Below are 26,282 nucleotides of genomic sequence, written 5' to 3' on the forward strand. Positions count from 1 at the left end.
GTGAGCCAATGAATGAAGGAAGCCGGGTGAAGAGGCTCGGCGTTGATGCGTCAGGCACATGTGCTGAGGCCTCGAGTTCCCGGTAAGGAGGATTGACGTAATCCTGGGGCTATCGCAGGCCAAGCCGCTCGGTGGGGTCTGATATCTGGAGCCTTGCTGCAAACTTTCTTTGAAGATATGCCAGATGATGCAGGGAAACAGAACAGGGTAAGGCATTCCCCGATTACTTCGGCAGCTGGAGTTTTATCTGATTGGCGGAACGTTGTTCGTGTCGACATGATGTACAAGTGAAACTCTTACGAAAGGTGCAGTATAAATACACATATTTTGCTGTTGACATCGATTTTAACATATGTGACTGACAGAATAAATAAGTTTCCACGTGCTTAAAAGAAAGGGTTGGTTTACAAAAGTAAACCAAATACTGCATATGTTAGGATATGTGAAATAACAGCGGAAAATACTGGTAGTGCTCAGCAGGTCAGGTAACCTGTGTGAAGACTGAGACTGAGTTATGGTTCAGGGCAGTAAATTTTCATCAGAGGGGTGCCCGGAGAGCACTCTTGGGATTCAAGTTGACATCAGTGAGTCGGATTCACTAACTCAAACTCAATTTATTATATTTTCAGATGACATCAGACAGGATCAGGCATTGGAATTAGAGGGGCCAGTTCAATAATCATAAGATTGGTTTACCACGTCAAATAATATTTTATATGGATAAAGTGAAGACGTGGAGTTAAACAAGCGACACACATATTCCATGAGTGGCTGTAGTTGAAAAAATATCTTGTAAAAATCTAAATGGACATTATGTTAATGTCCATCCAATGTAAAGCAGCAGTCAACGTACAGAAAGTTGAACTACATAGCTAGGACAATAGATTGTGAGTTAGAGGAAGTATGGTGGTAAGAAGAAGCAGGAGTAGGCCATTCGACCCCTCATGCCAGCTCTGCCATTCGGTAAGATTATGGTGACCTTTTATTTCAAAGTCGAGTTTAATGTCACATGCACAAGTAAGTGTATGCACAGGTACAATGAAAAACTTACTTGCAGCAGCATCACAGGTACATAGCATTATATAAGCAGCATTCACAAGAAAAACATAAATTATACACAATTTTTACGAGAAAGAAAACAATTAGAACAAAGTAAAACAGTCCATTTTAGTGCTAAATAATCAAAGTGGTTATAGTGTTTCTAAACTGTAGTGATTAGGGTTTCGGTGGTTGGTTCAAGAACTGAATGGTGAAGGGAAGTGGCTGTTCTTGAACCTGGTGGTGTGGGACTTCAGGCTTCTGTACCTCCTGTCTGATGGTAGCTGTGAAAACATGACATGGCCATGACACCTCCTGTAGATACTACCAGTGGTGGGGAGGGATGTGCTCATGATGTATTGGGCAGAATCCACTACTCTCTGCAGCTTCTTGTGTTCCTGCGCATTCGAATTGCCATACCAGACCATGATGCAATCAGTCAGGATACTTTCACCGTACATCTGTAGAAGTTTGTTAGAGTGCTCGTTGACAAGCCGAACCTCCTTAACCTCCTGAGAAAGTCAAGACGCTGGTGCTCTTTTCTTATGATTGCATCAATGTTCTGGGCCCAGGACAGGTCATACGATTATTTTAACCCCCAGGAATTTAAAGCTGCTGACTCTCTCCAATGCCAATCCCCCAATGTAGACTGGTGCATGTTCGCCCTCCTTCCCCTTCCCGAAGTCAACAATCGGCTCTTTAGTTTTGCTGACGTTGAGCAAGAGGTTGTTGTTGTGGCACCACTCAACCAGGTGTCTGATCTCGTTCCAGTAACCTGACTCATCGCCACCTGTGATTCGTCCAACAACAGTAGTGCTGTCTACGAATTTGAAGGTGGCATTGGAGTTGTGCTTAACCACACAGTCATGTGTGTACAGAGAGTAGAGCAAGGGGTTAAGCAGACAGCCTTGAGGTGCACCTGTGTTGATGATCAGCGAGGACGAGATGTTGTTCCCAATCGTCACTGGTTGAGGTCTGCTGATGAGGAAGCTGAGTATCCAGTTGCAGAGGGAGGTACAGAGGCCCAGGTCTTGAAGCTTGATGATGAGTTTCGATGGGATGATTGTGTTGAATGTCGAGCTGTTGAACAGCAGCCTGACGTATGAGTTCCTATTGTCCAGATGGTCTAGAGCAGAGTGAAGCACCAGAGAAGTTGCATCTGCTGTTGACCTGCTGTGGTGGTAAGCAAATTGGAGTGGATCCAGGTCATCCCTGAAGCAAGAGTTGATTCGCGCCAAAATCGAACTTTCGAAGCACTTCATTACAGATGTAAGCGCTACCGGATGGTAATCATTGAGGCAGGTCACCTCCCCCTTATTGGGCACCGATACAATAGATGCCTCTTTGAGGCAGGTGGGATCTCAGACTGCAGAAGCAAGAGGTTGAATATGTCCATAAATACTCCAGCCAGTTGGTCAGCACAGATCTCTAGTACTCTGCCAGGTACGCTGTCTGGACCCAGATGCCTTTCGTGGATTCACCCTCTTGAAGCATGCTCGAGCGTTGGACTCAGAGACTAAAATTACAGGGTCATCCAGAGATGTGGGGGCTTATGTGGGTGTGTCATAGTTCTCCCTATCAAAGTGTGCATAAAAGGCAATGAGCTCATCCGGGAGTGACGGATCGTTGCCACTTATGTTACCTGATCTCACCTTGTAGGAAGTTGTATTGTGCAAGTCCTGCCACAGCTGTCAAGCGTCCACCAGTTCAGTCCGAAATTGCCTATTTGCACTCGCAATGGCATTCCAGAGGTCATACCTGGACTTCTTATATGATTCTGTGTCGCCAACCCTAAACGCCACAGATGTAGCCCTCAGCAGATTACGAATCTCTTGGTTCATCCAGGGCTTCTGGTTGGGGAAGACTTGGAATGTTTTTGTGGGTACACACTCATCCACGCATGTCCTTATGAAGTCGGTGATGACTCTGGCACATTCATTTAGGTCCGCTAACTAATCCTTGAACGTGGTCCAGTCCACCGACTCGAAGCAATCCCAAATTCGCTCTTCTGCCTCTGCAGTCCAGCTCTTCATAGTCCTCATTACCAGTGCTGCGCTCTTCAGTCTCTGTCTGTATGCAGGCAGAAGAAGTCACTTTCCTGCCATTCAGCCCATCTGAGCCGTGCAGGCTCACAGGGAAGCAGTCCCATAAATTCCATGCACCCTTTCCTTCTTTCCATGTACCCCTACAGCTTGTTCTCTCTTGCACATACCTGCTGATTCCCTTTTAATTCTTTTTGTCATTAATCTATGCTAAGGGGTGATTTACAGTCAGAAATTAACCTACCAGTGTGTCTTTGGCATGTGGGAGACGGAGGAGGGAGGGGTGGGAACAGAGCACCCGGAGCAAACCCCCATTGCCACGGAGAAAATATTGCAAGTTTCATACAGACAATACCCGAAGTCAAGATTGGACTCGAGATCCTGGGGCTGTAGGGCAGCACCTGCTACTATGCCACCTGAAAGACTATTGCTTTCATCCAAACCCATATCCCTTAATTCCCATAATATCTGAAAACCTATTGATCTCTGTCTTGAATATACTCAATGTCTGAGCTTCCACTGCCTCTTGGTTTAAAAAAAATCCAAAGATTTACAACCCTCTTGGTGAAGAAGTTTCTCTTCCTTTCTGTCCTGAATAAGCCACTGTTGGTTATGGACACCGTTGCCAGGGATAACATCAATTCTGTATCTATCATGTGAAGACTTTAAGAATTTTGTATGTTTCAGTAAGATCACCTCTCATTCTTCTAAACTATGGGGAGTATATGACAATTGTCACGAGGTGAGATTAGACAAACTAGATTGTGCACAAACTAGATTGTGCTGTGCTCAGACCATGACTTGCTATGGTGTTTAATTAATACAATTGGCAGAAATATTCCATGCTTATAAAGTATAGTGCAGAGAATACCACTTAAAAATTTGCAGATGACACAAAATTAGAATATGTGCTGAACAGTGATAAAGATAGCAGGCTTCAAGAAGATATAGACAGTTGAGTGGAATGGACAGATGCAAAGCTCAATAAATTTAAAGTTGAGAAGTGCATTGTAATACATAGAACATAGAACAGTTCAGGCAGGCCATTTGGCTCATGATGTTGTGCTGATCTTGATGCCAATTTATACTGAATGTCCTCCTCCTGTATATCATCTATTCCCTTCGTATTCATGTGTCTATCTAAAAGCCTCTTAAATGCCACCAAACTGCCTGCTTCCACTACTACCCCTGGTAACCTATTCCAGGCACCTACCACTCTCTGCATAAATAAAACTTGCCCCTTACATCACCTTTAAACTCCACCACCCCCTGCCCCCCCCCCCCCCCAAACCTTAAAAGCATGTCCTCTGGTGTTTGACATTTCTACCCTGGGGAAAAGATTCTGACTGTCCACCCTATTTATGCCTCTCATAATTTTAAAAACCTCTGTCATGTCTCCCCTCAGCCTCTGACGCTCTAGAGAGAACAACCCAAGTTTGTCCAACCTTTCCTTACAGCTCATACCTTCTAATCCAGGCAGCATCCTGGTAAACCTCTTCTGCACCATCTCCACAATCTCCATATCCTTCCTGTAATGGGGTGACCAGAACTGCAAACAATACTCAGTGGTCTGACTAAAGTTTTATATAGCTGTAGCCTGACTTCCTCACTCTTATACTCAACACCCCTACCAATGAAGGCAAGCATGCTATATGCCTTCTTCACCACCTTATCCACTTATGTAGCCACTTTCAGTGAACTGTGGATCTGAACCCCAAGATCCTTCTGTACCTCGATGCTGTTAAGGGGTCTACCATTAATTGAATACTTTCAATTAAATTCCAAAAGTGCAACACCTCATAGTTCCCTGGATTAAACTCCATCTGCCATTTCTCTGCCCATATTTGTAACTGATCGATATCCCGCTGTATTCTTTGATCGTCCTTTACACTGTCTACAATTCCACCAATCTTGGTGTTATCCACAAACTTGCTAATCCACCCATTGACATTTTCATCCAATTCATTCATATATATCACAAACAACAGAGGTCCCAGCACCACTGGTCATTGTCCTTCAGCTGGAATAACATCTTTCCACCCCTACTCTCTGTCTTCTATGAGCAAGCCAGTTCTGAATCCAAACTTGCAATTCACCCTGGATCCCACGTACCTTTTATCTTCTGAATCAATCACCATGAGGGACCTTATCAAATAGTTTACTAAATTCTATGTGGATAATATATGCTGCCTTAGCCTCATCAAGTTTCCTCTGTCACCATCTCAGAAAAGCTCAGTCAAGTTTCTAAGACATGACCTGCCCCACACAAAGCCATGCTGACTGTCCATAAGCAGGCCATGCCTTTCCAAATGCGAATTATCCTCTCCAGTAGCTTCCCTACCACTGACGTGAGGCTCACTGGTCTATAATTGTATGGATTATCCCTATTTCCTTTCTTGAATAAAGGCACAACATTTGCTACTCTCCAGTCCTCTGGGACCTTGCCTGTTGCTAGTGAGGACACAAAGATCTTTGTCAAAGCTCCAGCAATCTCCTCACTTGCTTCTTTCAATATTCTTGGATATATACCATCAGGCTCTGGGGACTTATCCACCTTAATGCTTTTCAGAACACCCTGCACTACTTCCTTGGTAAATACCGACACAAATTACTCATTTAGTACCTCAGCCACTTACTCTGACACCAAGCACAAATTCCCTCCTTTATCCTTGAGTGGACCTACCCTCTCCTTAGTTATCCTCTTTTAATGTAAGTATAAAATGCCTTGGGATTCTCCTTGATCCTGCTCACCAAGGACATTCCATGGCCCCTTTTAGCCTTCCTAATCACCTGCTTGATTACTTTCCTGCTATCTTTATAGTCTGATTTTTAGCTTCCTAAACCTTACGTATGCTTCCTTTTTCTTCCTGAATAAATTTCAGACCTCTCAGGTTATCCAAGGTTCCCTTACTTTACCATCCTTGTCCTTACTCTTTACTGGAACTCTGATCAGCTGGTCTTTAAACAACTCCCACATGTCAGACGTGGACTTGTCTGACAGCAGCTGCTCCCAATCAATGCCCCTTAGCTCCTGTCTTATCCTGTCATAATTTGCCCTCCCCCAATTTAGTACCTTCCCATAACTATCTTAAAACATAATGAGTTGTGATCACTATTCCCAAAATGTTCACCCATTATAAGGTCTGTACCCCAGCTAGGCTCATTTCCCAAAAGCAGGTCCAGTACGTTCTCTCCTCTGGTTGGACTCTCCACATATGGTTTCAAGAACCCCTCTTGAATGCACTGAAGAAATCTCATCCCATCTAAGCTTCTCATATTAAGGAAGTTCCAATCAATATCAGGGAAGTTAAAGTCCCCCACTATGACAACCCTGTTGTTTCTGCACCTTTCCATAATCTGTCTAGTACTCCACCTCTGTCTGTTCCTCCACCTCTTGGTGGCTATTGGAAGGCCTATAGTATAATCCCATCAGTGTAATCGCACCTTTCTTATTTCTGAGGTCCACCCAAATTGCCTCTGTGGATGAGCCCTCCAGTATGTCCTCTCTGAGTACTGCTGTGACGTTCTCCCTTATCAGTAGTGCAACCCCTCCATCTCTTTCACCCCACCCCCCCCCCCCATCACGTCTAGAAATACGAAAGCCAGGAACATTGAGCTGTCAGTCCTGTCTCTCACATAACCAGGTCTCTGTAATGGTAACAACATAATTCCATGTGCTGATTATTGGCAGTATATTTTGGCAAGAACAACAAGAAAAATATACGTATAAATACTTAGAAAGATTTTGAAGGTTATGGCCAAACACTGGCAAGTGGAACTAGCTTGGATGGAGCACCATGGTAGGCTTGGGCCAAAGGGCCTGTGTCCATGCTGTATGACTCTATGACTCTAATTCTAAGTGAAGTGTAGAAACAGAGAGATTTGAGTATGTGTATATAGACAGTTTTTGAGAGTGGTGTCACTGAGAAAGTGATTTTAAAAGAAGTACAGAATCCTTGACTTGATAAATAGAGACGCAAGTACAATAGCAAGGAGGTTTTGTTGAACCTCTTATAAACTGGCTGGGTGGGCCAAAATTAGAGTTTGGTTCTAATTCTGATCAGCAGACTGTATGAAGGATGTGAAGACCCCAGAGACAGTGCAGAATAAAGATTTACCAGAATGGCTCCAGTTATGAAAGATTTCAGTAATGTGGATAGACTTGCAGAAGGCACCTCAAAACACTGGCTGAAGATTGTTCAAACTAATAGAGGAGCCTCCAAGAAGGCACTGAGTGCTTTAAGTCTCTCCAATGGGAGCACATTGGAGGCTAAGTACAAACAGCAGAAAGAGCATACAGCAACCAACCACCCACCCTGTCAAGCACCAGATGCTGCACTCGTTACAGTCCGTGAATCTCGCGTGGAACTCTCAGGTCACCTCAGAACCTTAGTGGAAGCAAATCATTCCTTAACCCTGAGAGAGTTTTAGTAAGGGTGGACTGGAGAAGTTGGTGTGCTGAGAGGCAATTTGATAACTATGGCCATCCATGGTCTAGACAACCTGAGTAAAAAGAAAATTGTTTACATCAGTGGAATTGTTGAAAACAGATGATATAGACTTAAGGTTAATTAATCAGGTAGGACATGAGGAAAACTTTTTCATGTAGCCAGAGGTCTGGAACTCACAACTCAAAAGAAAGGCCAGAGCAGATTCAATCCCTGCTTTCAAAAGAAAATTATCTATATAATTGAGGAGGAAAGCTATTGCAGGACTACTGGGTGGAGTGGAGCTGACTGCTCTTGCAGAGAGCCAGTTTGGGTGTGATGGGTGAATGGTCTTAATCCAGACAATTGTATGATTCTATTGTATGATCTATTTCCTGTAATTATTTGATTTGTTATATTGAAAATCAGAGTTACTTGGTGTTTGATATCTTCATTAATGCTTTTATGTAAATCATTTTAAATTAAAACCTCCAAATGAATAAATAAATTCTCATTTGAGTGTGCAAGAACTGAGGACTGGAATATATGTTACATTCTATCTTCAGCATACTAGATGGTGATTCACAAAATACAAAGAATTGCTTCATTTTCAACAGCTGTTGATTTTTTAATATATTGCACTTACTATAGTGTCATTAAAATCATATCCAGTAAACGGTAAACTACAGTCTGGTCACTATGTCCTTTTAAAATGCTTGTTTTCAGATATATTATTAACAGATGTGAATGTGTGATTTGGTTTTAATTATCATAGCAAACCAGAGAAGCAGGAATTCTAGATATGAATTTTCTTTTTTAAAAAACTCCTCCCTTTTGAAATTGCTGTGAACCAATTTGGTGACGCAGTTTTGTTATCTTAAACTGCAGGAGTTGATTATTTTGTCCTTGTAGGAACAGTCTGCTCTTTATTTCCTTTCCTTATAACTTAAGATACTGGGATAAAATGGCTCTTCACAGAGCCATTTCATCCGAATGTGCATTACTTGTATGTGAACATAGATCGTTGGACCGTAAGAGTAGGAGTAGACCATTGATACTGCTGTTACATTCAATATAATCATTGCTGATAGTGAACGTGTCCAGTCCAGTCCACATTAGCTCTTGATTCATTTGTGTCCTAAAAGCAATCTCAGTCTAGAATGTGTTTGATCACTAGAAAAGTCAATCAAATACATTGAAGTAAACTAAATGTATTCAAAATCGTAAATTACTTGAAACTTGGCTTTCTCCTTCACAGTTGTGCCCCTCTATTGAAATTAATGGAGTCACTGAACCTGTGCAGGTTTAATCTAAAGTAGGTTTTCCAGCATAAATCGGGAAATTACTGGCAAAAAACACTGCTGGAAGAACTCGGAGACACAAGAGATTCTCAGATGCTGGAATCAGGAGCAACACACAGAAAAAGTACTGGAGGAACTCAGCAGGCCAGGCAGCATCTATGGAGGGAAATAAACAGTTGATGCTTCAGGTCGAGACCCTTCAGCAGGACTGGAAAAGAAGAGGACAGAATCCAGAAATAAGAAGGTCGGGGGAGGAGCACAGGCTGGTAGATGATAGGTGAGTCTTAGGTGTGAGATGGAAGGAAGGTAGGTAGGTTGGTGGGTGGGGAAGGGGGGAGATGTAAGAAGCTGAGAGGTGATGGGTAGAAGAGGCAAAGGGCTGAAGAAGGAATCTGGTAGGAGAGGGCAGTGGACCATGGAATAAAGGGAAGGAGATGGGCAGGTCATGAGGACGGGATGGGCCACAGGAATGAGGGATGACGAAGGGGGAGAAGAGGGGAGGGGGTTACCGGAATTAAGAGAAATCGATGTTGAGGCCTCGCCTATCACCTGCCTGCGTGTGCTCCCCCGACCTTCTCATTCTGGCTTCTGCCCTCTTCCTTTCCAGTCCCGATGAAGGGTCTTGACCCGAAACGTTGACCGTTCATTTCTCTCCATAGATGCTGCCTGACCTGCTGAGTTCCTCTTTTTGTGTGTGTTGCTGGAGGAATTCAGCAGGTTCCGCAACCTCTGTTGGGGAAGGGAACTGTTGACATTTCAGGTCAACAGCCTGCAATAGGAGCAGTAACAAACTGGAACGACATTGGTGGCAAACAGCTGTCAGAATGTGTGGGGCTTCCTTATGGGACAGTTGCCTCCATAACCGTCCCTCCTGACAGTTATGGAGATAAATCCTGGCAGCTTTGCGGACTCTGGCCCCTCAACATCACACTGGGAAACTGAGCAATGCAGTTCTCTAAACCTCGATTGGAGAAGCTGAGAAACTCGGGGAAAGCGCGCAGTTGGCCGTCGACGCAGTGGAAGCGGCTGATGCGGGCTCCGCGCAAAAGGAGGCGGTGAGACGCTGGGCGAGGGGGGGTGCAGGGGGAGCGGAGTCTGGGGGGTGGTAGCGGGGAAGCAGAGTCCGGGGCTAGGTGAGCGGTCCGGTCCGGGCTGGGCGGGACAGCGGGTCTGCAGGCTTCTCGACACTTTCCCCATCAGTACAGATGTTGGAAACATTCAGCGGTTCAGGCAGGGTCTGTGGGGGGAGAGAATCGGGGTTAACATGGAGTCGCACAGCACACAAACAGGCCCTTCGGCCCACTCTGTCCATGCCAACCATCAAGCACCCGTCCATACTACTACCTTTTACCTGCAGTTGGCCCATAGCCTTCGATGTCGTGGCCATAAGTGTTCGTCATATTGTGAGAGTCTCTGCCTCTACCAACCCCTTGGGCAGTGCAAAACCACCTTCCTCGCGTCCTTTCTAAACCTCACTCTTCACAATGCTATGTCCTCTGTTCATAGACATCTATGCCAGGAAGGTGGGTGGTGGAAGATTGTTACTGTCTACCTTATCTCTGGGCCCCGTCTGCCTTCTCTGCTCCAAGGAAAAGAAACCCAGCCCATCTTGTGTCTCCTCATAACAAAAACATTCCATCCCAGGTAACATCCTGGTGAATCTCTGCACCCTTTCCAGTGCAGTCATGCCCTTCCTATAGTATGGTGACCCAAATTGCACACAGTGCTCCAGCTGTGGCCTAACCAAAGTTTTATAAGGTTGTACATAACCTTCTTGTTCTATTCCCTGGTTAATGAAAGCAAGTATCTTTGTATGCTTTCGTAATCACCTTATCTGCCTGTGCTCAAGGATTGTTGGGCGTGTATTCCAGTTTTTCAGTTCCTCAGAACTTCCTAGGGTCCTACCATTCATTGGGTATATCCTAGGCTTGTTAGTCTTATCGAAATGTAAGATAACCTTTCTCAGGATTTAAATTCCATCTGCTATTGCTCTGTCTGTTTTACCAACTCATCAGTATTGATGTGGAGCTGAAGATGACTCTCCAGTTATCAACAGCACCACCAATTTTCACGTCATCCATAAGCTTACTAATTATACTTCCGACATTGACATCCAATTCATTAATGTATATACCAAACGAGGGTCCCACCACTGATCCCTGTGGTACACCACTGATCACAGACTTCCAATTGCAAAAATCAACTCTTGACCATTGTGCTTTGCCTCTTATTACTAAGCCAATTTTTGATCCAATTTGCCAACTTGCCCTAGATCCCTTGGGCTCTTTCTTGCCTGTTGGATCAGTGTCTCAAGGCTGACCTTGTCAAAGGCCTTAATGAAGTCCATGTCAGTTACATCAACTGTACTACTCTCATCGACATCCATCCTCATCTCTTTGAAAAGTTCAATCAGACAGGATTTCCCCTGAACAAAGCTATACTATCCTTGATTAATCCCTGGCTTTCCAAATACAGATTATTCCTGTCCATTAGAATTTTTTCCAATAATTTCCCTACCACTGATTTACAACACACCAACCTGTAATAACCGGGCTTATTTATCCATGCTGCCTTCTTGAATAAATACACCACCTCGCTGTTCTCAGATTGGAGACCCTTCATCAGGCAGATGAAATTAGACGTTGGCTGGAATGTTGTGTTCAGTTTTGAGTACCAGACCACAGAAAGGATGACTAGGCCTTTTAAGGTGCAGAATACAGGAAGTCCCCAGGTTACGAACGCCCGTACTTACGAACCGATCTCCGTAAAGCCTATTATTTTAAAAAATCGAGTTACACACAATGGTTCATAGTAACAAACTGCCCGTTCATTAGTACGGGACAAACTGTAAATATTTACATGTATGGTTTAATGCAATGGTTGTCCATATTCGCATCTGATTTGTGAAGAATTTCAATGTTCATTCGTAAAACACTGTAGAAGAATCGATTCGCTTGCACAATGATTTGAGTTAGATGCTTTCTGAACGTCCGAGCGTGTCTTAGGGCAAAGGCGGTGAACACTGGATCCAGCTCATTTATAAAGCTGATAATTTCTTTGAAGAGACTTTATCTAAAAAAAAATCATCCTGCACATAAATGTTTACAGATTCACGCATCGCCCGGCATTAGGGAAATCTAACAAAATTGGGAAGAAAGTAAAGACATGGATAAATGTGGGAGTGGGTGGGAAGGGTGGTCATGGAGACAGAGAGAGACAGTGGGATGTACACCAGACCCCGATCCGCTGCAAAGCAGCAAATTTCTGTTGCAGACATTATGTATTCGTTTTATTTTTGAGGAATGTTGTCAAACCACTGGCGTACTATCTGATATTTTGTCGGTATTGGACTCACCGAACGAAAGATTTCTGCCCAAGTACAGAAGGAAGCACTGGGCTGGGCGGTGAGGAGAGGTGGCGCAGGCTTCAGCCGGCCACAGCCTTTGTGTATAATTGCATTTTATTTTTGGCATGGGGTCTTCATTTTATTTTTGTTCGCCAGAGCACCTTCAAGTGCAGAGGATGCGGTGGAAGGAGCAAAAAACGCTCAATGTCATCTGAAGTGAAAACCCATGCAGTCTATACTGTGAATGGAGCTGGAATCAGCATTTTTTTAAAATTCCATTAGACACTGCGCACCCTGCAAATGTAAATGTAGTGCAGGAGGTTTAATGAGCCCGCTTGACAATTAGATTATCTTCAAAATGCCATCGGATAATGTGCTTAAAAGCTTTGGCAGTGAGTGTAACTCTGGGTTGAGAGTTATTCGCACATTGAGGAATGCTAATAACTGCTCCGCGTTTAGTTAATATCACCCGCGACCCACTGAACCTTAACTCGCTGCATCCCGCACGGAATAAAAAAAGAATTATTATTACTGCATTATTATATTTATGATGTTTTAGGTGAAATATATACTATATACCAAGACAAACATTTGACTAATTGACGCTAGATGTGAACTGTACGTAACTGTTCTGACTTACATACAAATTCAACTTACGAACAGACTCAAAATCGGAACTCGTTCGTAATCCGGGGACCTCCTGTAGTACCAAGTTTTTAGTTATGTGGAAAGACTGGAGAATCTGGGGTTGTTCTTGCCTCTGATGAAACATTAACTACATTTCTCTTTCCATAGATGTTGTCTGACCTGTTAAGTGTTTCCAGTCTTTACTGATTTTTGTTACAGATTTTCAGCATCTGCAGCTTTTGGATTCTTGGGGACATTTCTTTTGCTACTGAAGACCGGTGAAAACAACACCAAGAATGTATGTATCCTTGGTGCCTGCAACTTGCAGGAACTTCACACCAAATGTGGCACCAAGCTGCAGGGGAGGGAATGGTGCAACACCCCAAACACTAGCATGAAGTCACACGCAATTATGTGCAAAAAAACCTCCCCACACCTTCATCTGTCATTTTTCTTTTTCCTCTCTGCCTCCATCCATCATTCACCTGCCACAGTCTTCCAACTCCACCCCTGCTCACCTCCCCTACCTGGCACCACCTGCCTGTCATCTTACACCCCTCCTCAGTCCACCAGTCACCTTGGACTCCTTTCTTGCCGCTCCCCTTCTTTTTATGCTGGCCATCTCATCTCTCCACCCAGTCCTGAGGCAGGGTTTTGACCCGAAATGTCGACAATTTCTTTCCTCCCACAGATGCTGCATGACCCACTAAGTTCCTCAAGCGCATTGTTTGTTGCTATGTGAAAACAATGGTTGGCCAGTTTATTGATTCTCTATTCATCATCAATGATGGTACAAGTGAGATTGTAATTTTTTGTGAGAAAGGTTATGTGGGAATATTATTTAGTTTCGGTCATTACTACTTTACTAAATCTTGGGTTTAGAGAGAGATTTTATGGAATATTCTGAATATGTAATTTTTTATACTAATGTTTTTGACTTTCTTAAAAAATAGCTGAAAATTGTTACTGCAGTACAAGAGCACAGGGACCTTTGGCTGTTCCTAAACCACTTCTTTTTTGCTTTCTTTTTGTTACAGGAGACTGAAATAAAATTCCTGAAGCTGCTATGGCTTTGAATTTATTAAGACTCTTTAATTTCATTTCATCTAAATTTCAAACTTGCAACATCTTGCAAATTGTGAGGTGGAAATTGTACCCTTGCAAAAACTTCAACAAAATATTGTACCCACAATGCAGCCAGATTTTATTAACTACATGTCTAAAGGTATGCCATCAATGGGTCCCTCATAAAGGATACCACTGTGTGGCCAGGGATCAGCCTGGTTCCACTTCGGGGACAGTGTGCCTTCATGGAGATGCTGGCGACAGCTTTGAGATGGACAGCAAACAGGAGCAGTCCTCTTCTGAAGAGGAGTTTTTAAAATATTTGAACAATAGTAAAACTGCCAAACAGATCTTTAAACTGCTGAAATCTTCAAAGTCCATTACAGACATAATGGCTGCTTCAGCCTTGCTTAAAATATCACAGGTTGAAAAAGATGGCAATGGCCTGAGAAACCCTGCAGTACTGCTGGAAAATGAAACAGTCAAGGCATTGTGCTTCCAGTTTGAGCAAGAGTCGGAGAGGCTGAGTACTAGAGCGCTGGTGACTGCACTGTACGCTTGTGTCCAATTGTACGTGGACCCACAGAGCACCCTCATGATGAGACTGTTGTCTGAAAGTCAGGAGAGGTTTGGCAAAGGTCAGATGCTTATTAAAGACTTGTGTTTGCTGGGCAATGCCTTTCTGGACTTGGAGGGCCCAAGCTGTGGAATACTTAAGCAAATAATGGAGCAAATTCAGGGACAGGAAATGGACATCTGGACATCTGAAGAATTAACAATGGTTTATAACCTGCTGGGGGCCGGTGTGGGAGAAGGAGGAAATTACCAGGAGCTGCTAAACAAAATGAATTCCTGTTCCCTTCATTTAGCTTCCAGGCTGAGCCATAAAGCCAAAAGTGATATACTCAATGCAATGGTTGTTCTCAAGCAAACCCAAGCAATTCCTTTGGTAATTAATCTCTGTAAACATTCAGTGCGACACATTCCTCACTTCTCAGACCAGGAGCTCATACCGGTACTGAATGCTCTAATGTGCTTTGGAATCAGCGACAGGTTTTTTATTGATGCCCTGGAACGAAATATCCCCAAAAAAGCCTTTGTCATGCAGCCCGAGGCGATCAGTAAGGTGATGCAATATTGCAACCAGCAGCGGATCCTTTCACCACCCATATTTGATGCAGTTGCTGAGAGCTTTGTTTACAATTCAGACAACTTTACAACTAAAGAAATTGCCTTACAAATTATGCCATTTGGTAGGTTAAATTATTTACCTCCAAATGCAGGTCAGTTGTTTCGAAAGATTGAAAGCCTATTAAGGGGCCGATTTTCACAATTTCAGCCTCAAACTCTGCTGAATCTGCTTCATTCCTGTATATTAATAGGACGATTTCCTGTCAACTTTGTATCCAAAATCTTTAGTCCCTACTTTCTGCAGCTGCTAGAAGGTGAGCCTATTTGTTTAATTACAAACTTTTTCTACTACTTCTGGAACCAAAGTAATCTTTTACTCATTTGTGTCATTGTAAAATATTAACTATTTCAGATTATAAAATGTAAAGTAACATTTTTATCATTAAATTATTGGAGTTTTTTGGAAGACTTGAAAATTCGTCCCAGTTCTGAGGTTTTATTCAATTGATTCAGATACACAGTTGAACTTTGTAGTTAGAACGACCAGTGATAAAGTATTTGGGATGCTACAGCTGATAGTGTGTGTTTTTGTTTGCATTCTAGTGGATTTTATAACTCTTTCCCCTGCTATTGATTCCACTTTCCTCACCCTGTCTAAAGGATTCGGTGATCCTGCTGTGACAAAATCAGTTCCCCAATATCTTACTAAAATGTATTTTCTGCTTAATTTGGAAGAGAGAGCAATTTTGAAAACTGTGGTAAGCTGGGAAAATTGAAGAAAATGTTTTGGTGTAATACAGCTTTATTTCATTCTTCAGGAATATATTTAATTACTGGGCATTTCAGCAAGAGGCACATTTTGAAACAATATCCCAGCAGGTAGTAAGTGCTTTTGCAGAAGTGGTTGGGGAGGGGAGAAGGGTATTGGGAGGGCATAGGGATAGAAAATGAGTATCAACCAGGGAAGAGACCATACTAGACTTTGTATTGGGAAATGAGCCCGGCCAGGTGTTTGTAATTTCAGTGGGAGAGCATTTTGGGAACAGTGATTATCTGATTTAAGATGGTTATGGATAAGAATAAGATTGGATCGTGGTAGGGGACAGGGAGCAGGGGGAGGGAGGTGCTAAATTGAGGGAGAGCTAATTACAACAGTATTCATCGGGAACTGGGAAGGGTGGATTGGGAACACTTGTTATCTGACGTATGAGAGGCTTTTAAACACCAGCTGGTTAGAATTCAGGAGCAGCATGTTCCTCTGAAGATGAAAGATAAGGATGGCAAGGTTTGTAACCTTGGATGATGAGATGCTGTAAGTTTAGTCAAGAAGAAAAAAGGAAGCATATCTAAGTTTCAGGAAGCTGAAATCAGATAAGGCCCTTGAGGAATATAAAGGAAGCAGGAAAGAACTTAAGCAAAGGATCAGGAGGGCTAAAATGGACCATGAAATATCCCTGGCAAGTAGGATTAAGGAAAATTCCAAGGCATTTTATAGATGTATTAAAAACAAGAGGATAGCCAGAGAAAAAGGGTAGGTCCACTCAAGGATAAAGGATGGAATTTATGCCTGGAGCCAGTGAAAGTGGGTGAGGTACTAAATGAGCATTTTTGCATCGTATTCACCAAGGCGAAGGATATGGATGATAATGAAATCGGGGAAGGGCATGTTGATATTCAGAAGGAGGAGGTGATGAGTCTCTTAAAGAACATTAAGGTGGATGTCCCCCAGGGCTTGATGGATCTATCCCAGCATATTAAGGAAGGAGATTGCTGGGAGCTTGACTAAGATCTTTGTATTCGTTTCAGCCACAGGCCAAGTCCCGGCAGATTGGAGAATAGCCAATGTTGTTCCTGTTTAAGAAGAGCAACAGGGACAAACCAGGAAATTATAGGCCAGTGAGCCTTGCATCAGTTGCAGAAAAATTATTGGAGAAGACTCTTTGGGACAGGATTTACTTGCATTTGGAAAAGCATGCACTTGTAGTCAGTATGGCTCTGTGCAAGAGAGGTCCTGTCTCTCAAACTTGATTAAGTTTTTTGAGGAGATAATAAAGACGATTGTTGAGAGTAGGGCATTGGATGTTGTTTATGTGGACTTCATTAAAGCATTTGACAAGGTCCCTCATGGTAGGCTGATCCAGAAGATTAAGTCACATGGGATGCACAGTGACTTGGTAGATTGGATTCAAAATTGGCTTGGTTATAGAAGACAGATGGGAGTGGTGGAGGGCTGTTGTTTCTGTCTTGAGGTCCTGTGACCAGTGGTGTTCCACAAGAATCGGTGCTGGACGTCCATATAAGTGATGTGGACCAAAATATGAGTGATCTGATTAGTAAAAGTTGGTAGAATTGCAGATTGTGAGGAAGGTTGTCAAAGGATACAGCAGGATATAGTTCAGTTGGAAACTTGGGCAGAGAAATAGCAGATGGAATTTAATCCAGACGAGTGTGAGATGAACTTAGATCCAGGCTCTAAATTCATCCTTCTTAGTACTTGTTCATGAGAAATATTCAACATTTTAAATAATTATCTAATGTATCACTTAGGGTTTTAGGAAAGGCAACTTTCCCCAAGTTTATACAGGCATATGGGTTACGTGTGCTGGAGGCACCAAAGTAGAATCCTACAGAAGTGTGAAAAACCTCTTTTAAACTTGCGCCCTCTCACCTGCTCTCTAGTATTTGACATTTCCACCCTGGGAAAAAGACTGACTTTCCACCTTATCTATGCCTCTCATAATTTTACATACTGCTATCAGGTTGCCCTTCATCCTCCGATGCTCCAAAGAAAATGAGTTTGTCCAACCTCTCCTCCTAGCTATAATCCAGACAACATCCTGATGAACCTCTCTTGATGGTCATTGATACTCGACTTTAGGACAGTTTGAGTTGATAAAAACAGTACTGTTGTTGGTGCTTTTTCAGTTGGCTTGGTGATTTTAATTTTAGTACTTTCTATTTTTTTAATAGCCCAAGGAAATGGACTAGACAAGTTTGTTCTTGCCCAGCTAACCCAGCTGTTCATGACGATGAAATTAGAGTGCCGAATTTATGAGGTATTTTTGTTAAATGTCTGTCATTTTTCTTGTACATTGCACATGTAAAGTTAAGACTCCAGATGGCAGAGTGGAGGAAGTATAATCTGTGGGAGTCTGTGGACTAACCCCTCACCTGAGGTAGCGAGGGAAAGATCAAGAAAGGGAAGGGGATAGTCAGAGATGGACCATGTGAAGGTGAGAACGAGGTAGAAACAGCAAAAGTGAAGAGTTCTGCACATGAGTTTATAAAGCAGCACACATGCAGTCAAACCTGTACTGGAAAAAGAGTTGGGAGAGTCGGCCTGAAACTCCTGGACCAAGAAATTGTTCAGGGTCATGTCTGTCTCAGAATTCATGAAGATTCATTAAGGATCAGAAGGGATGATGAAAACTAGGAGTGGAAAATCCTTGGCGGTAAGCATGGAAGATGAAAATCCCAGCCTGATTGTTTAAAATTTTAAGGGTTTTTGCTCTCCCTCCCTCCCTGCTCCACCACCAAGATCAAAGAATGCAGCCCAGAACAGTTGCAGAGTGGCAGTTTTCAATGCTGTCCTTTAAGATATTGGAAGTTTATATATGTATATATTCCACTGTAACGTTCTGTGGTCTCAGTCACAATGTGTTACTTTGTAATTTTATGTGCTGTCACTACAAATCTTAAAGTAATAATTGTGTGTGATAATAAAATTGTGGTCTAAACATTTTTGGCTAGTAGTAATAGGATTGTTCTTTACTGCAATGACCTAACGTTTCGTGTAATGGCACATTGAATATACAAATAAACTATTTCTGTTTCTCAACAGGGTCCCAGTCTTCCTCCCAAGTATCGGGTAAAATCATTTTTCACAGCAGGACATTCGCTAGAAAGTTTGGTGGATGAACATCTCTATGGCAAAGTTAAGAATGCTCTGACTGAACTTCTAGGAGCAAGGAATTACTTTGCCTCTCGGGTGCTGACACCATATGGCTATACATTAGGTACTGTAAGTGTTGTCAAGATTTTTGGAAGTTACATACATGCATGGCTAGAAGACATGGGATCTCTGTAGGATTCTGCTTTGGTGCCTCCAGCACATGTAACCCATATGGCTGCACAAACCTGGGGGAAAGATGCCTTTCCTATAAATCTGAATGGTGCATTAGATACTTTTTTAAAAAATGTTGAATATTTCTCATGAGCAAGTACTAAGGAGGATGAACTTAGACCCTGGATCTGTAGCATTATGATGTTGTTGCCATTACAGAGACCTGGTTGTGTGAGGGACAGGACTGGCAGCTCAATGGTTCCTGGGTTTTCTTATTTTAGACGTGATAGAGAGGGGGGTAAAAGAGGTGGGGGGGGGGGTTGCATTACTGATAAGGGAGAATGTCACAGCAGAACTTGGAGAGGACAAACTGGAGGGCTCATCCACAGAGGCAATTTGGGTGGAGCTCAAAAATAAGAAAGGTACAATTACACTCAAGGGATTATACTGTAGGCCCCCCAGTAGCCACCGAGAGGTGGAAGAACAGCTATGTAGACAGAAAAACAGGGTTGTCATAGTGGGGGACTTCAATTTCCCCCGTTATTGATTGGAACTTAATACAAGAAGCTTAGATGGGGCAGGATTTCTTCAGTGCATTCAAGAGGGATTTTTGAAACAGAATGTGGAGAGTCCAACTGGAGGAGAGAACATACTGGACCTGCTTTTGGGAAATGAGCCTGGCCAGGTGACAGACCTGATAGTGGGTGAACATTTTGGGAATAGTGACCACAACTCATGTTTTAAGATAGTTATGGGTAAGGATAAAATTGGACCTTGCGGGAAGGTACTAAGTTGGTGGAGGGCAAATTACAACAGGATAAGACAGGAGCTAAGGGGCATTGATTGGGAGCAGCTGCTGTTGGACAAGTCCACGCTTGACATGTGGGAGTTGTTTAAACACGCACTCATCAGAGTTTAGGATCAGCATGCTCCAATAAGGAGCAAGGACAAGGATGGTAAGATAAGGGAACCTTGGATGACCCAAGAGGTCCTAAACTTAGTTAGGAAGAAAAAGGAAGCATGCATAAGGTTTAGGAAGCTAAAATCAGACTTGGCCCTTGTGGAATGTGAAGATAGTAGGAAAGTGCTCATGCAGGTGATTAGGAAGGACAAAAGGGGCCATGAAATGTCATGGGGAGCAGGATCAAGGAGAATTTATACTTTTGTACTTGCATTGAGAAAAAGAGGATCACTAAGGAGAGGGTAGGTCCACTCAAGGATGAAGGAGGGAATTTGTGCTTGGAGTCAGAGCAAGTGGCTGAGGTACTAAATGAGTACCTTGTGTCAGTACTTACCAAGGAGAAGGATTTGGAGGATAGTGAAAGCAGAGTGAGGCATGCTAATGTGCTGGGACATTTTGAGAATAAGGAGGAGGTAGTGCAGGGTCATTTGAAAAGCATAATGGTTCATAAGTCCCCAGAGCCTGATGGCATACATCCCAGAATATTGAAAGAAACAAGTGAGGAGATTGCTGGGGCTTTGACAAAAATCTTTGTGTCCTCACTGGCAACAGGCAAGGTCCCAGGGGACTGGAGAATAGCAAATGTTGTGCCTTTGTTCAAGAAAGGAAATGGGGATAATCCAGGTAATTATAGGCTAGTGAGCCTCACATCAGTGATAGGGAAGCTATTGGAGAGGATACTGAGGGATGGGATTTCTGTGCATTTGGAAAACGTGGCCTGCTTAGAGACAGTCAACATGGCTTTGTGCAGCCGAAGGTCATGACTTACCAACTTGATTGAGTTTTTTTGTGATGGTGACATAGGAACTTGATGAGGTTAAGGCAGTGGACATTATCCACATAGAACATAGAACATTACAGCACAGTGCAGGCCCTTCTGCCAACAATGTTGTGCTGACATTTTATCCTGCTCTAAGATCTATCTAACCTTTCCCTCCCACATAGCTCCCCATTTCTCTATCATTCATGTGTCTATCTAAGAGTTTCTTAAATGTCCCTAATGTATCTGCCTCCACAACCTCTGCAGGCAGTGCGTTCCACGCACCCACCACTCTCTGTGTTTTAAAAAAAACTTACCCCTGACATCCCCCTTATACCTTCCTCCAATCACCTTAAAATTATGTCCCCTCGTGTTAGCCATTGTCGCCCTGGGAAAAAGTCTCTGACTGTCCACTCAATCTATGCCTCTTATCATCTTGTAAACCTCTATCAAGTCACCTCTCATCCTTCTTCTCTCCAAAGGGAAACGCCTTAGCTTGCTCAACCTATCCACCATTCAATCTACATTGAATTTAGTCGGCTATTTGATAAGGTCTCTCATGGTAGGTTGATTCAGAAGATAGAGATGCATGGGATCCAAGGTGAATTGCAAGTTTGGATTTGGAACTGGCTTGCCCACAAAAGACAGAGTAGGGGTGGAAGGCTGTTATTCTGGCTGGAGGGCCGTGACCAGCGGTGTTTCGCAAAGATCGGTGCTGGGATCTCTGTTGTTTGTGATATATATCAATGATTTGTCAGTGGAAATTGTCAATGGGTAGATTAGCAAGTTTGCAGATGACACCAAGATTGGTAGAGCTGTGGACGGTGTTAAGGCATATCAAAGAATACAGTGGGATATAGATCAGTTATAGATATGGGCAGAGAAGTGGCAGATGAAGTTTAATCTGAGCAACTGTGAGGTGTTGCACTTTTGGAGGTCAAATGAAAGGAGAAGTATACAGTTAATGGTAGGCCCCTTAATAGCATTGAAGTACAGAGGGATCTTGGGGTCGAAGTCCATAGTTCATTAGAAGTGGCTACGCAAGTGAATAAGATAGAAAAGAAGGCGTACGCCATGCTTGACTTCATTGGTAGGGGTGTTGAGTATAAGAATAAGGAAGTCGTGTTGCAACTGTATAAAACTTTAGTCAGACCACACTTGGAGTCTTGTGTGCAGTTCTGGTCATTCCATTATTAGGAAGGATGTGGAGACTGTGGAAAGGGTGCAGAAGACATTTACCAGGATGCTGCCTGGATTTTAGGGGATGAGCTATAAGGAAAGGTTGGACAAACTGGTGGTGTTCTCCCTAGAGCAATGGAGACTGAGGGGAGACCTGATAGAGGTTTTTAAAATTATGAGCGGCATAGATAGGGTCAAAATCTTTTCCCTCGGGTAGAAGTGCTAAACATCAGAGGACGTGCTTTTAAGGTTAGAAGGGAGAAGTTTAAAGGCAAGGTGAGAGGCAAGTTCTTGTTTTACACTGTGTGGTAGTTGCCTGGAATGAGTTACCGTGGATAGTAGTGGAAGCAGGCAGTTTGGTTGAGTTTAAGAGACTTTCAGATACACATGAATATGAAGGCAATGGAGGAATATGGATGATACAGAGGAAGAGGATATTTAGTATAAATTGACATCAAGATTGGCACAACATCATGGGGTGAATACCCTGTCCAGTGCTGTCCTATTTTATGTAAGTACTACAAAAAAAAGATTAATATGAATCCGTATGTCAGTTTTCCCATTTTGTTTGTTTTCGTTTTGTGATGAACTCTTACTTCACTCTTAAGGTGTAGCTTTCATTAATAACTCTGCCTTGGAACAGCAGTGAATTATTCAAAAATTTATTGTAAGTAAAAAGGCTCCTTTCCCCTCTCCAATCTTTCAGTTTATGCTGCATTTGGATAGAGGGTTAAGATAGTGGGCAGGTATTTCAACCCAGGCCTCTGCCAAAGCTGCTGTATAACCATTTAGAAAAAGGTTTTGTAAAAGCAAATACCACGCTTCCCTCCCATCCTTTCCTTGCTTTGGAAAGTGTTTAACCTCTGCTCTACAGCTGTTCTTTTACTAACTAAATGTAGGAGTTCAGCAACATGTGCCCACACACAGCCTTGATGTATTGCATCAATGCCTTTAATTGGGCTTTGACCAGCTATACACAAGAAGCTAACAGCTTGATTTTAGGTCTACTTTTTCAGAGAAAAGAAATCTAATCAATTGTTTCTTTTAAGATGCTGAGATTAAACTGGATGAAGAAGGATATGTACTTCCTGCCTCCTGGCATGATGAGGTATTCAGAAGGTGAGAATCTTAATTTCTTTGAATTTAGGAAGCTGTTGGCCATCAGATTTTTGTTTATTTTAACATCAGAATGCAACATGGTAAAGGAGTGAAGAAGGTGGCATTAAAAATAGTGCAGATGGAGGAAAACTGTGACACAGGGCCTTTTTATGAAGTTATTATAGTTGATACGCTGTAAATTATACTGCTATAAATCAAATACTTTAGCCTAATCTGTTGTCCAGTACTTTGCTCCTTGTGTGCAGAAAATGAAATATAAAACAATGTTCCAACAGGTCTCGCACTCTGCAGGGTTAATACAGCCAGGAGAGACCTGAACCCATGTTGCTTTACTCTGCTATGATCTTTTGAGTTTAGTCTTATTTAGTTTGGGTTTCCATTACTGAAATGCCAGCTGTGATAGTGACAGACAAGAAGTGACATAGACGTTCTGGAATTTTCATGGACATTGTCCCATTTGTCCATCTGGAAGACTGCTAGAAGCATTATGAAGTTGTCATTACACTTTTGTTTGGTGTATCACCAAAGAAATTCTATCCCATAGTGTTGAGATGTAACTAAGTAGCTCTGCATTCCTAGAGTGTTCGCTGAAGGATTCATTATATCATGTGTTTGTAACCACTGATAATCCAGGTGTCTGTATAGGCAATGCTCAGATTTTTGGATTGCACTGATTTTGTAATGTAATGTTATGCCAGTATTCAAAAGATGGCTTTTCTGTTTATCAGCACTGTAGCAGCTTATTGATTTTAACTTGAAAGCCTATTCCCAGATTGGCCTCACTTTACCAGCTTTCCAAGGCAATGGTTTTACTTGTTTGCATGACCTTGGATCACTGTTATGGTCACTAAGCTAACAGTGACCTTTCCATTAACTAAACTGCACTAAAAGCATTGTCACCTGGGGAACCTTTGTTTCTACCATATTTCCTTTCCACATTCATCACATTCCAACAACATCCCCTTTGTTTTTTTCATTTGTCTGCCTCTCTAAAAGTTGTTTTGTCGCTACTGCGGTTCTTATGAAGGATCGTTGACCAGAAACATCAACTAATTTTCTCTCTCCGTAAATGCTGTCCTGACCTACTGTTTCCAGCAGTTTTTGTTATGTACACAAATGCATAAGGGCAAATCTAACTGTAACTGCTGTTCTCTCTTGTAGCGATTTAGAGCCCAAAATAACATTAATCTAGTTTTACAACTTCAAGGTGTTGTTTGCAGACTTTGCATCTAATCATGAATGAATACAAACAGAAGTTAGGTTTGATGTGCCACTTGAATGATCTAAATGTAAATAACCTTCAGTCCTTCAATGTAAAACCAAGTTATAGCACTAGATGGCACTTATGGGATTTATGAAATATCTTGAAAATCACTAACAACCGCTAGTACAAGTGTGATGTTTCCCTGCATTTACACATTGCAGTTAAATTCTGATAATCTGTCACCCTTGGAACTTTGATGCCAGACTAATAGATTTTACAGACTCTTGAACTGCTACTGCAATAAATACATAAACACACTTTTACTTCATTATTTTTACAAGTCACACAGTAGTATTGTAAATTTTCCGGTGAAACCTGATGCATTTAGAGGAGCAGGAAATATACAAGCCCTCTGGATCCCAGCACCGGCTCTGGCTGCATGCCTTGCTTGCCCCCTGGATTGATGTGTACCAGATGCCAAAATCATCTAATTTCCAAACAATCAGATGCTGGATTATTGGAGTTTTGCTGCATTGATTGCCTTTAAGGTCAGGTATATTATTAGTAAATGGAGGAGCTTAATGAACCACTCTGTTTCCTTAACTTTACTGTTTCAATATTTATAAACACTAACAGCAACAAAAACAAATGTCAGAAACACTCAGCAGGTCAATCAACATTTCTGGAGAGAAACCATTTGTTTCAGGTCAGTGATTCTTAGGACTGAAACAGTCAGAAAACAAGTGTGTTTAACTTGTGGAGAGGGAATATCTGGGATAGGGTATAGATCAAGGTTGTCTTGGCAACATAATTTCTGGTGCCAGCAGTTAGAAAAGAGAGAGGAAAAAAACCAGATTGGAAATTAGAAACAAAATACTGAAAATATCCACCAGATCAGGTAGTAGCTGTGGAGAGAGGGAAACTGAGCTATCATTTGAAATGGATAGTCTTGCAGCAGAACAGTCTAGTTCTGACAAAAAGGGCTGGTTACTTGAAATTGTTGAATTCAATATCGGTAAGTTTTATTTCGTTTGAGTATTTTGCATGTTCTTCTATTTTAATATTTGTTTTCCTAAAATACTGGTTATTTTTAAAAGTATAAAATTACAAATATTGGTTTATTTATTAAGAACATAAAATTTGCAAGGTTTGCCTACAATGTATAGTTTATCCCCAAATGATCAAGGCACTATCCTCTAGCAGGTTTTAACTGTATACTGAATTCTTGAATTTAATAGATTTTATTTATTACACACTCTATCAGTTATGATCCATGCTACATCCTCCAGCCTTATACTCCTTTCCACGTGTCTCAGGCCTGACTCTAGTGTTGTCATCCTATGTTGCACCACATTGCAACAACTTCAACTACCACAACCCTCGTACCATGGAACACCTGGCTTCATTTTAACAAAATCAATAAGCTAGTTTTGGAAAAAGTAAAGTAACTATGAATTTCTTGTTGAAGCCTTGATTGTGGGTATTGGTTCTTTTTCAGAATAGCACTGTGCATTGATGACCAGAGAAGATTCGCCATAAATAGTCAAAATCTCCTTGGAAAAGAAGCTATCAAGCAAAGGCAACTGCAGCTGCTGGGCTATGATGTTGTACAGGTGTGCACACTGGTTAGATACCTCATCTTGGAAAAACTTATTAAACTATTAAACACCCTTAAGCATAATATGAAAAGTTGTAATTTGTTTGATCCAGATTCCATTCTACGAACTTGACAAGCTGCAGACCCGAGAGGAGATGGTAGAATATCTTCACAAGAAGATCTTTCCACACAGCTACAGACTTGCTTGGTGAAGAAAATAAAATGAAGAGCCAATCACCATGTCTAAAACCACAACGGTAGCAGACTTATGATCTAATGCTTTATAGGATGAATGTGCACTTGGGCTTAACACCATGCTTCAGATATCTCTATAATAATATTTTCAGTTATTTACAATACCTTTTTTAAAATCAATGAACTACATAACAAATGTATAGAATGAAGTATTTTATTAAATACAG

General features: G+C 42.1%; 1 protein-coding gene and 1 long non-coding RNA gene across 7 annotated transcripts; one reads left to right on the forward strand and one right to left on the reverse strand.

Moving 5' to 3' along the window:
* The first annotated feature begins 33 nt into the window (after window positions 1-33).
* On the forward strand, window positions 34-26,110 carry fastkd3 (FAST kinase domains 3). Of its 6 annotated transcripts, none has more exons than XM_052015424.1 (8): window positions 39-305; window positions 13,001-13,079; window positions 13,819-15,291; window positions 17,948-18,033; window positions 18,819-18,993; window positions 22,990-23,059; window positions 25,762-25,876; window positions 25,974-26,110. In XM_052015424.1, the coding sequence occupies exons 3-8, from the start codon at window positions 13,848-13,850 to the stop codon at window positions 26,070-26,072; spliced, it is 1,989 nt and encodes a 662-aa protein (XP_051871384.1). In that variant the 5' UTR covers window positions 39-305; window positions 13,001-13,079; window positions 13,819-13,847; the 3' UTR covers window positions 26,073-26,110. The 6 variants fall into 6 exon arrangements, with proteins under 6 accessions (XP_051871383.1, XP_051871384.1, XP_051871385.1 ...); XM_052015425.1 differs by having other exon boundaries at window positions 39-207; XM_052015420.1 differs by lacking the exon at window positions 39-305 and adding an exon at window positions 9,183-9,863.
* LOC127570171 (uncharacterized) lies at window positions 2,030-10,589 on the reverse strand. Its single transcript, XR_007956310.1, has 3 exons — window positions 10,160-10,589; window positions 7,396-7,583; window positions 2,030-3,108 (listed from the first exon to the last, which is right to left on the reverse strand). It is a non-coding gene; the product is annotated as an uncharacterized LOC127570171 (long non-coding RNA).
* Window positions 26,111-26,282: the final 172 nt, after the last annotated feature.

The sequence above is a fragment of the Pristis pectinata genome, chromosome 5 (genome assembly GCF_009764475.1).
Source record: "Pristis pectinata isolate sPriPec2 chromosome 5, sPriPec2.1.pri, whole genome shotgun sequence".
In the NCBI taxonomy this organism is placed as follows: Eukaryota; Metazoa; Chordata; class Chondrichthyes; order Rhinopristiformes; family Pristidae; genus Pristis; species Pristis pectinata.